This window comes from Phymastichus coffea, unplaced genomic scaffold (genome assembly GCF_024137745.1).
Source record: "Phymastichus coffea isolate CEN01 unplaced genomic scaffold, Cenicafe_Pcof_1.1 PCOF00029, whole genome shotgun sequence".
NCBI classification, from domain to species: domain Eukaryota; kingdom Metazoa; phylum Arthropoda; class Insecta; order Hymenoptera; family Eulophidae; genus Phymastichus; species Phymastichus coffea.
In genome coordinates, this window is record NW_026706840.1 from 1,946,381 (window position 1) to 1,959,091 (window position 12,711).

At 36.5% G+C, this 12,711-nt stretch overlaps 1 protein-coding gene across 1 annotated transcript in view; it reads right to left on the reverse strand.

Moving 5' to 3' along the window:
* Positions 1–12,711, reverse strand: part of LOC131663024 (integrin beta-PS-like) — a 45,366-nt gene that overhangs the window by 27,604 nt on the left and 5,051 nt on the right. Inside the window, exons 3-8 of the mRNA XM_058933078.1 lie at positions 11,846–12,038; positions 11,508–11,736; positions 11,335–11,434; positions 11,098–11,268; positions 10,520–10,618; positions 10,273–10,437 (exon numbers count right to left, since the gene is read on the reverse strand). Coding sequence (XP_058789061.1) covers positions 10,273–10,437; positions 10,520–10,618; positions 11,098–11,268; positions 11,335–11,434; positions 11,508–11,736; positions 11,846–12,038 — 957 coding nt within the window. The remainder of the gene's footprint in view (positions 1–10,272; positions 10,438–10,519; positions 10,619–11,097; positions 11,269–11,334; positions 11,435–11,507; positions 11,737–11,845; positions 12,039–12,711) is intronic.

Sequence of the window (12,711 nt, forward strand, 5' to 3'; positions counted from 1 at the left end):
TTAAAATGAATCTAATTTTGACTGGATTTTTTATAAGTAATCCCTAAAATTCATCAATAAAAAATCTCTTCAATGTCCTTGTGAAATAATAATACAGCATTTACAATATTCAATCCGACATTTTGAATCTTAAAAATCTGATTTCAGATTCGCAAAAAGTGAATCCAGAAAGCCTCTACTGAATATTTTTATCAATATTTCCATAAAGTAACGTTTTGGTGTCCACCATATTAAATGCACCAATTGGGATTTTAGAACTCTGCCATCAGATTTGTAATGACCAACCCTAAAAATCCCCTATTAAATATTTTTATCAATATTTTCATAAAGTAACGCGTCTTGGCTTACACTATAATGGATCCGCCATCTTGAATTTTGAAAATCTGACGTCAGATTCGTAATCAGATTCGTAATCAAGTTAAAATATTCGTGATCATAAAATCACTCAAAAAATGTATAATTCAAAGGGTGCTCAGAAATCATGTTATATTATTAACATATACATGATCAGAAAAAAAGATTGTTTTATTTGCTATTTACTAGTGTAACTATTAAATTCTAGACGCACTTAATTTAACATATATATTTTGATTCGTTACAGAAATGGAATGGAAGTTATCGTTGACATACAAGCGTTCCAGTTCAAAGACCAACCAATTTTTAAAGAACTTGTGCTTATCAATTTTAACAATGATCACATAGAATCAGCTCATTTGATTTTTCTCTACCTTGTTTGTGGAAAAAACTTTTCAGTCATTCGAAGAGAGAGAACGCCAGGTTCAGAGCTAACTTTCATGGCATTGATTAGAATTTAGGAAACGTTCCAAACGACCGTCATCGACATATTAAACACGACATAGATCACTTAGCGACAGACACTGATGAAGTCATGATCTATGTCAAAGGTCGTCATAAAGTTCAGTGGCTTTTCAAATAAGTAATTCAGGTGTTTGATTTAAAAGATGTACTCTTTTCATCATTACACGAACCAGGTTTTCGAAGACCGATAGTTTGGAGCTACGATTTGGACAGAGAACTATACATTACAAAATGTTATGGCGTTGAAAATATGGATGCGAAGTAACTCCTCATATCTTTTAACTACACTGTCAGAAAGAAAGATGATGAAGAAAACATTATCTTCGATAGCAGCTCTAACAATGATAATGATGCTTACGACAATCAGTTTCATTATATATCATAACGTATTTTAGAGACTTTAGCTTCAACCAGTAGCAACTAGATATACATTAATATAATGGATATGCTAAATTTGAAGAAGAAAGAAAATGGGTATGACTATAGGAAAGGCTATATATTAAGCATGAATAAAATGAACTTTCATTCATTATTCTATACCTACTCTAAACGATTCATTAAGAATGAATACACTGTTTAAGTTTTATAAAAATGTACCATATAATATTCCCTTATTCATTACAACATTAATGTGATATGTTTCTTTATTCTATTAAATATTTTTAAATTATAAATGCTATCAATGCTTTTGCAGAAACATCGAGTTATCTTTCGACAAAGAGAGCTAGGGACTTCGATAAAAAATTCTATATGCATATTCACAGACATCAAGAAAATCAGCACGCAATATGTTACGAAAGCTGTCATCGAATTGGGGGCTGCATTCGGTATATTTCTTCCTACAAAGCTTATCCCTCCATCTTTTTAAAAATTCAGATTCATATAACAAATTAATAGATGAAATCAATAAAAAAAAGTGTGAATTAAAGTATCTCAGTGCTTATCTATTACAATTCATTTGATATTGTAACGGGGGAAGTTATTTAAAAAATGGGAAAATTTTTTTGAGAACAAACTCCCACGATGCAGAGCTAACCGCCGCTCCGTTAAACACGTATGATTGTACGTGTTGTGACGGAGAATCACGGCTCGACCGTTGCTCTCCGTCGGGCTCTCACTGTTTCCCCGCGCACTTTGACGAGCTGGGAGTGTGCACTAGTTGAGCACACTCTAATCGCTCCGTTTTTTTCTTTTGTTCTATTCTCGAGGTGCGACGGCGACGGCAGCGAATTGGGGAGAGCGAGAGCCGACGTAGAGAGCACAGCGAGAGAGAGAGAGAGAGAGAGAGAGAGAGAGAGACAGAAGATAAGCGCAAGCCGGCGAGGCGTCGACAGACCTGCGCGCGCATCTCGCTGGCTTGACGAAGAAACGGGCAGTACCTGCTGAGCTGCCGCACGGCCCACCGCGCGCACACGTTTTCTACTGAGTTTGCTTGTAACTTGTGAGTTCTCGCGCCCTCGTCGACGATTTGGGGTTTTTTGGAAACACGTGGCCGGTGCGCGGAAATTGTGTTCTCGAAGATAACTTGTGGAGGCAGCTGAACCGGCACCGGTACACGTGGCGACCGGCGAGGTGACGCGGGAGTGTGCGCGCGTGTGGCCATCTTGGAAGTGAGTTCCGTTACCGGTCTGCAGCGTGCGGCGAAACGCTGGCGCACACGGATACACGCACACGGACACACGTACACACATACACGTACACAGTCACGTCCAAGGGGGCTCACCAACTCACCAACACGTCAACGCACTAACGACAACAATAGTAATAACAACAATAACAACGGTAGTGAACACAGTAACGATAACGGGAGCATAACAACAACACCACTAACAACGAAGACTGGAACAACAACAAGAACACTATTAACAACGCCAACCGGAACAACGAGATCGGCGACAATAACAAAAGCCCCGCCGAGAGGGTATTTAAGGAGCTGAAGGGGACTTTTCATCTAGCCGTCGCCTTTGTTTTTCTTTCCAGAGTGTCTACTTGCGGGATCTGCAGGGAGAAGGACGCGACAGGAAATCTGAGTCGACCCGGGCAAGGTTGGTGCGGTGTTTCTCTTTCTCTCTCTCTCTTATCCGAGGCGCCGAACGGACACCTCGCAGTTCGGCAGCTCTGCCGATTGCGAGGTCGCGCTTATTGTGTTCGGGCGGTCGTTGTTCGTACACAGCGAAGTTTTCTTTATTTTTGTAATTTTCCTTATTTTCGAAATTTTCTTTAATTTGTAATTCTCTTTATTTTTGTAATTTTCCTTATTTGTATTTTTTATTATTTGTTCATTTTAATTATTTTGTAATTTCTTTTATTTTGTATTTCCTTATTTTGTATTTCTTTACCGTTTGTTTATTTTGATTTGCCGATTATTTGATTTTAATTTAAGTTCCTTTGTTTGATTAGTTTCCGCGTTTAAGTTTGCTTACCCTTTTTTTTGTTATAATTATCATTAAAGACCATTATTCCACCTAGTCTCCGCCTCCGTTTTTTTTACCCATACAGTCACTCCTATCCCGGGTACAACAGTCCGTGTACGATTAACGCGTGTGCTCGGCGCGTTATTCAGCCGTGGGAACAGTTCTAGCTTCCCGAATCCCTAATCAAATAATTCGTACGGGCAATCGAGAGCTATCCAAAACGGACGACTGAGATTCCCCGTTACAGTGTATTCGCCTTTACGTCATATGATTTCGCTTAATTGTCTTCTATCGAACGGAGTTGAACTCAACTTAAGTCACGTGCCTTGTGACACTCGATGAATCTTAGGTGTGGGCGACTTTACGCCTAATCCGCTTAATCCTCTAGATGTAATCGGATTAAAACCTAAGCCTTTTACAAATTGCTTAAGCTACTTGGAAAATTAAATGACGTAATCGGCGAATAAATTTGACTGACTTTAATTAATAAAAATAACTAGTCTTTGTTGGGCCAAAAGACTAATGCTCGCGAACAGAATTTTACAATGAAATATTATTCGGTGAGAGTGAGAGAGAGAGTAGATTCGAAATTTACCGCGAACTAATGCTCGGCGCGAATACAAAAAATCGCTGTCACGATTTTACTAAATACCGAATGTATTTTGTCAAAGGGAGGTGCACCTGCCCTGCGTTGCAATTACGGTGATCAGCCGTAATTGTTGTTGACGAAGAATCAACTGCCGCTGCCCTCCTAATTATCAGCTGCGCTGCCTCGTACTACCTCTAATTTGCTGCAATCTGCTGCTTCTGTGCCGCTGCTTGCTGCAAGAACTTTGTTGCATCCACGCACGTAATACTGTCCTACAAAAACTTTAATTACAACGAAACACGGTGCAAAACAAAATCGGCGGTATCGACACGCAAACAGCTGAGGCGTAACTGCTTAGTCAAATGATCGCGCGCCCCCTCTCTCTCCCTTAATTGTTCGAACTAACGCACGAGAAGCAGAAGCGCGAACGGATCGATTAATTGAATCGACTACGGTTGCAATATATTAAAATACATTTATTAATAAAAAACATTATTTATATATCATATCAGTTTCTTGATTTCATTATATTAATAATATCAATTATACAGGTTGATTCTGAAACATATGAAGAGTTTGGTACCATTCGATTCGTTTTGAAAAATGGAATAAGATGGCACAGTTAAAATTTTTTTTTGATAATTAGTCAATTAGATAATCGCGATTGAATGTCAGCCAATGAGCGGCTGGCTACGGCCGACGGGCCGCGCGACGGCGAGTCGCGACGGAGAAGGGAGGTCGACTCGCGCATTTTAATCAACAGGTGACAGAAGTGCTCAACTCTTGACCTGTTACTGCTAGCAACCGTTATGTTGACGTATTTTGATATTATGAATATCAATAATAATATGGATAAAATTGTTAAAAAATACGTTGCAATGTAATAATGCATTACATTGTTTTGTATTGTAAAAAACATGAATTGTACAAAATGAATAAAAACATTGATGAAATTTCGAACGAGGCATAAAAGAATAACTAAATGCCAGCAACGATAACTTCATATTGTTTATTGAATAATATTTTCAAAACAAATAAGTGTTGTGTACTACATGCGCATGCAAGAATGTTTTCGTTGGTCTTGTGGAAAAATAGTAAAGAGTGCAGTGTCGTGGCGTCCGAGAATTTGCGTCGTGTAGGAGTATTGCACGAGGCAAAATACGGGCGTAAATGGCTTGCAGTGGATTTGGTGGCAGCAAATGGTAAGTTAGTACAATTATCATATACACATTATTAACCTTTAATGTTTATTTAGATGACAGGGAATATTTAAACAAATTGGAAGTTTCGACTGATGGTAAGGTGATTCTTGGAAATGAGCGCAGTGAAGGTAATTTAAATGAAAAAATTGTTAATCTATTATATTAATAAAAATATGATTATTTTTTAGATTCGGGAGATAATGACGAGGAGGCTATTTTGAAGAGGATTTTGAGAAAGGAGTTTGCCGGACTGGAACCCCGAAATGGCAAGGTAGGGCAACTTACATACATACATACATACATTCATATACTCATACAATAAAAAACATACATACACAGCTCTTACAGACGTACAGGGTCATGTCTACTAACGCTTGCAAGCTTATAAACATACACACGCACACCCGCTGTATACAGCCAGTACTTACGCACGCTTGCAAGCTCATCTACCCACACACCGATGCATGCGCATACACGTTCACATGCACATTGCATTCACGCACATTTGCAAGCTCACAAGCCCACGCACATACAACCACGCTAGTTCGCATGCGCTCACGCACTCTTGCAATCTCACACACAGGTACACACACACTGCCAAGCACACTCGGACATAACGCTTAAAAGAACATACATTCATACGCACACGATACATACAACTAATATAAAAATAACAATACTTATTGTTATAGGTACGGCTTTGTGATGGTTCTTCGGTTTATGTTGTCCAAATTGAATTGGACAACATAACCGAAAAATACAAAGGGGACCCACAAAAACTGGTGACGAAGCTCATCAACATGCTGGTGATCAAAGATGAGCTTTGTCGCATGACACCTACCGGGAAAGCCGGTACGGTTGCCATTCCGCAAGCCATTTATGAAGGCGTACTCGGTAAGATAATATCTAATAATATAATCATTGAAAAGTAATTATTCTTGTTTTTGTTTTCCAGAATTGGTTAACAAGATTTCGACGGGGGCGGAAAAAATGGCGACGGATAGATATCGGCTAGCTCTGACGCGGATATGCGACAACGCGCGTCGAATTAAAAAATAATTTTACATTTTTTATATTAATTTTTATTTGTAAAACTTATTAATAATAAACAATTTCTGAACAATAACATTTTTTAACACAATAACTTAAACAATAATAACAATAACATAATAATAAGATAAATTAATAATAAATAATGAAAAAAAAAAATTAACAATAATAACAAAAAGTTTAACGAAATCTCCAGCCAGGACCGCAATTCCGCCAAACACTGCAAATAAATAGAAAATATTATATTTTTTTTACTTTTTTCTTTAACCTAATAACCCAACAACTTTGCTTACGACTTTTCTACGAACCCAATAAACACAATAACCCAACAACTTTGTTTACGACTTTGTTTATGACTTTTTTACGACTTTTTTACGACTTTTTTACGACTTTTTTACGACTTTTTTACGACTTTTCTACGACTTTTCTACGACTTTTTTACGACTTTTCTACGACTGTATTACGACTTTTTTTCCGTATTTTTTACGACTTTTCTACGACTTTTCTACGACTTTTCTACGACTTTTCTACGACTTTTCTACGACTTTTCTACGACTTTTCTACGACTTTTCTACGACTTTTCTACGACTTTTCTACGACTTTTCTACGACTTTTCTACGACTTTTCTACGACTTTTCTACGACTTTTCTACGACTTTTCTACGACTTTTCTACGACTTTTCTACGACTTTTCTACGTCTTTTTTACGACTTTTCTACGACTTTATTACGACTTTTTTACGACTTTTCTACGACTTTTCTACGACTTTTCTACGACTTTTTTACGACTTTTTTTACGACTTTTTTACGACTTTTTTACGACTTTTTTACGACTTTTTTACGACTTTTTTACGACTTTTCTACGACTTTTTTACGACTTTGTTTACGTCTTTTTTACGACTTTTCTACGACTTTTCTACGACTTTTCTACGACTTTTCTACGACTTTTCTACGACTTTTTTACGTCTTTTTTACGTCTTTTTTACGTCTTTTTTACGTCTTTTTTACAACTTTGTTTACGTCTTTTTTACGACTTTTCTACGACTTTTCTACGACTTTTCTACGACTTTTTTACGACTTTTTTACGACTTTTTTTCGTTTTTTTTACGACTTTTTTACGACTTTTCTACGACTTTTCTACGACTTTTCTACGACTTTTCTACGACTTTTTTACGTCTTTTTTACGTCTTTTTTACGTCTTTTTTACGACTTTTCTACGACTTTTCTACGACTTTTCTACGACTTTTCTACGACTTTTCTACGACTTTTCTACGACTTTTCTACGACTTTTCTATGAACCCAATAACCCAATAACCCAACAACTTTGTTTACGACTTTTCTACGACTTTTCTACGACTTTTTTACGACTTTTCTACGACTTTTTTACGACTTTTCTACGACTTTTTTACGACTTTTTTTCCGTTTTTTTTACGACTTTTTTACGACTTTTCTACGACTTTTCTACGACTTTTCTATGAACCCAATAACCCAATAACCCAACAACTTTGTTTATGACTTTTCTACGACTTACCTCTTTCTATTTGTCCATCTCCCAGTCTGGATCGTTATCATCTTCTGGATCCCTCTCAAGCTCCTCGTCGCCTACTCCATCACCATGATCCCTCCCTGCCTTCATGCATTGTTCAAAGTGGCCCCCATCCATTTGTATACATAGGCGAGCTCTTCGTCAAACTTGGAGCGTCGCTTTATGTGTTTGATCGGGGGCCACATTTTCTGCCCACTCTTGAACAGCCTGCCAGCATCCATCTGCGTTGCCAGGTGGACCGTTAGAGTAGATGGCCTCTGCACGTTCCCTAAACATAATAATCCAATGGATTATGATCTGGGGAACGTGCTGGCCATTCTACGGTACCACCACGGCCTATCCACTCAGGGTAAGACTGGAAAAATATAGAAATCAGTATACTTTTTTTTATAAATTAATAAAAAACAAACAGTAATCAATTACCTCGTCGAGATGGTCCCGGACAGGCTGCGCAAAGTAGGCTGGGGCTCCGTCGTGCATCAGGATGATGTTATTTTGATCTGGGAGGACGTCATCTAGAAGAGCTGGCAGATCATGTTGCAGAAAATCGAGGTACGCACCAGCATTGAGGTTTCGCGGTAGACGGAATGGACCCACAATTCGGTCACGAATCACACCAGCCCATACATTTACGGCATATCTATGCTGCGAACGATCTAAATTATGTTGAAAAATATTGTTAAATATTATTGTTGTGCAAGCAAATACAATATTATTCTTAAAATATACCTTCTCGCACCGCAAATGGATTCTCGTGGGCCCACACATGTTCATTGTGTTGGTTGAACATTCCGATTCGCCCGAAAGTGGATTCATCCGTCCATAAAATGCGATCCAAGATGTTAGGATCTTCGTCAACCGCGTCCACAAGCCAATGACAGTACCTCAATCTCTGTTGCGGATCTCCAGGTTCTAATAAATGATTAAACGGTCCATTGTCTTTAATACAAACCGAGATATAATTGATCAAAACATAAAAATAAATACTGTGTCCGTCAGCATATCAAAGTTACTACAGGATCGACCTCCTGTCGTTACATGCGAATACATAACCGCTATAAATAACAAATTATGCACTTACCTAGTGACTGCACTCGCCGGAGATGATACGCATGTTGACCATCATCCTTCATGACCCGTTGTACAGTGCTGTACGAACACGCCACACCTAACGCCGCCGAGACTTGCCGCGAAACAGATCGCAAGCTGTCTGTCGGATCGGCGGCGAAAGCTGCGACGATAGGGTCATGAAGGCGATCGCGTTGGCGTTGGCGTCCTCCATCAAGATTCCTGACCACGACACTGCCCGTTTCCCTCAACCTCCTCACGGTATTTTCTATCGTCCGAGGATTGGGGTGTTGTGCTCTGAGAGGGTAAAGCTCAGCGTACCGTCGAGCAGCTGCATTCGCATTACCCTCAGCCCAGCCCAAGCGCAACACCATATCGATTTACTCCTCGTTGGAATAAGCATTTCTTCTTGCCATTTTGCAACGATGGAGTACACCGTGTCAAGAAAATTTTGCAACTAAGTCTATCAATAGTAATGAACAAATGAATAGCAAAAAAAAAACATTACTATTCATTTGTTTGGAACTATTGATGTTTGACTGTTTGAGAGTTTGCATATTACAAAATATTCAAATCCTTGAACTATCGAAAATTCGATGCTTAAGTTGAGATAATTAAATAAACAGCGTTAAATCCATTACCCTATTGCAACTAATGCAGACCATTAATTAATCAATTGATTGATTGATTGATTGATTGTTTGTTTGAAAAATGTATTTCACGTATTGTATTGTATGTAGCTACAATGTAAGTAATGCCTATTGTAACTATTCGTATAGTTTAATATGCGTTTATTAAACATGCAAGTAATTGCACAATGTGCAATATTTTCGTAAAAGCGCATGTAGTACACATGTTTTTATTGATTTCATAAAATTCATGTTTTTTTACGATACAAAACAATGTAATGCATTATTACATTGCAACGTATTTTTTAATAATTTTATCCATATTATTATTGATATTCATAATATCAAAATACGTCAACATAACGGCTGCTAGCAGTAATAGGTCAAGAGTTGAGCACCTCTGTCACCTGTTGATTAAAATGCGCGAGTCGACCTCCCTTCTTCGTCGCGACTCGCCGTCGCGCGGCCCGTCGGCCGTAGCCAGCCGCTCATTGACTGACATTCAATCGCGATTATCTAATTGACTAATTATCAAAAAAAATTTTTAACTGTGCCATCTTATTCCATTTTTCAAAACGAATCGAATGGTACCAAACTCTTCATATGTTTCAGAATCAACCTGTATATTTTTAATAGACCTTACATTTTAGTATCCACTTTAATTTATCGAAATAATTGGGAGCATGGAAAATTCAGCTAGGGACGCCTATAAAGAAACAGGAACACGAAAATCGACAACATTACCGATGACGACCGGCATAGAATCAATCGATTCACTAACAGGGGGCTGCCTTGGCCGATACAGTAGCATGAACCCACAGATACAACAGGCCGGTATTTCTTATTGACTGTCGGTAAGGAAAGAATTAAGTACTCACATGGTAAGTGTTCCAGGATTCCCATCGCTATAACTACTGTTAATATCATGTATGAACTTTGTAATAAAAAAATTCATACTTCATACTGCTTGCTAACTAAAGATACAACGTCGTTGATATCATTTTCTAATATTCCTATGAAAGAACCTCCAATGCTTTTAGTCAATAGTTGATATGTTGCATTCATGTGTTCAGGCACGACAAAAATAATGTTTATGTTATGTTTTTTAATTTTTCGATTGATCTAAAAATAGTTTTTCTAGATAAAATTAGCATTAAATTAATATTACTTTTTATAATTGTTTGCGTACGCTATCGCAGTTTACCTGAGAAATTGACGGATAATCCTGTAATAGCGAATGAGTATAATATCCATGTTGATCCAAATGGCACAATCCATCATTTGGCTCAATAATACCTGCAAGCTTTTGCATCATTCAAGTAATTGAAATATATAACATTAATTATACGTTGTATTACATCAAATTATACACCATTTTACCGTATATTTAAATGTAGTCTGTATTTTTTTATAATCTATATTTACTATAAATTAATTTCCAAATCTCTGCGACTTTGATAATATAAAATAGTGCTGTAAAGTTTTAGATTAATACGAAAATATCCGTGCTTGTAATCTATATTGTAAAATAAAATATAGGAAAAGGTAACAGAAAAAGTCAGTGACTTGGAAATATAATGAGAACCGCTTTACTGATTTCTTTACGATCCTACTACCACAAATATCTCGTTATGCGCAACTAATGACATTTGTGCCATTTGAGCTGAGGGTTGGAAAAATACATTAAAATTAAAAAGATTTCTCATACGTTCGTATATTATTATATTTTGAAATTGTTCTTGTTTGTAGTTGAAATTATTCAAACTAATTAACGTGACATACCCGTCCGTCGCCGGCAATATGAACAGTGGCATCGGTTGAAAAAACCAAAAGATGACGAGCTTTTTTTCGCCAACCAATTTTATCAGTGCATACTATAGCTTGCATTATAGCATCGAAGCCGCCTTCCGGGCCATCTAAATTACCAGAAACAGGGGCTTCTCTGACACGTGACTAAAGAAAAATATCGAACTGTATTTCCATTAACATGTATAATAACGAGTATTGGCACACTCCTACCATAAAAAGCGTCCAATCTTCAGTCAATGGCATTTGATGTTTGTAGCCATAAGGCGGAGCACAACTTTGATCATTGGTCAAGTTGCAGGGTGATTTCAACCTAATCAATTAATACTCAAATCATAGTTTTGTAAATACAAATTGCGAATTGGCAAATGTCTTATTTTACCCACATGTCTGGATGAGTGCTCGTCATTGGTAACGTTACTTTATCTACGAAACTACCGAAACCAAGGCGGAAATTTGACGTCAAATGTCTCATCGCATCTGCTAATTTACTTCCAAGCTTTGAAAGTTGTTCTTTATAAGGTTCCATTGACGCTGAAAGATCCATTAAATAGTACAAGTCAACTGGATAATCTTCTGCTTTGCTATATTTAAAAATCACTTTTTGCTCTTCTCCTGAAAAATGTTCACAATTCCGATTATTCGCTGACATATATAGAATCAAAAAATGAAGATGCTTCATTATTCGTTGATAAAATTCATACGGAAATTATTATTTTATTACCTTGTCGAAGAACAACGCGCATTCTTTGAGGTTGAATTTGTATAGTAGCTTTGCCTTTCTTTGAATGAAGAGGCTTGTCCTCAATAATCTCAGTAAATGACTTATAGGCAACAACATGTTTCTCAGAACACCAATTGTTTTTTTCTTTTAAAAAATTGTTCCTTGTAGCGCATCGCATTAATGTTTCATTATTCTTATTGGTACGCTTAGAACAAAAGTTAATTTATTATAACATATTATTATAAAGCTACTATATTATATTATATTATATTATATTATGTTATACTATATTATATTTATATTCTTATATACATATGATTAGTTGTATTATTTTGATGAATTTTGGCAAAGTATTTTGTATACTTGTTGAAATACAGTAAATTGACCATACCCTCTTAGTAATTGCAAAATTGTTATAGTACAGTAAAGTATTCTGTCATTTGTTATATTCTACTTTCTTAAGCAATATAGTCTAATTTAATATCACAGTTTTTCTCGAAATATAAATTTTTTATTTTGATGAAAATTCTAATAAAATGTATTTTTTGTCATAAATGAAAATGCCCTTGTTCATATCTTATAGTTTTATAACTAAATACTTTGGAAAATTGAAGATCCCTATATGGAAATAATGCTTGTAAAGATGAATAAAAGGCACTGTTGATGAATTTTACGATAAACTGGAATGAAATTCTTATAAAAAATATTAACTAAAACGGCCAATTATTCAAAAATGAACACTGCTTTATATTTGAATAAAGTTTTTCCAAATAAAAGTATTTTATTAAAATCTTTCCATAAGATGTATTACATAAATTTATTACCTACTTATTTTAGAGAGTAATGTTGATTAAAAAAATACTATT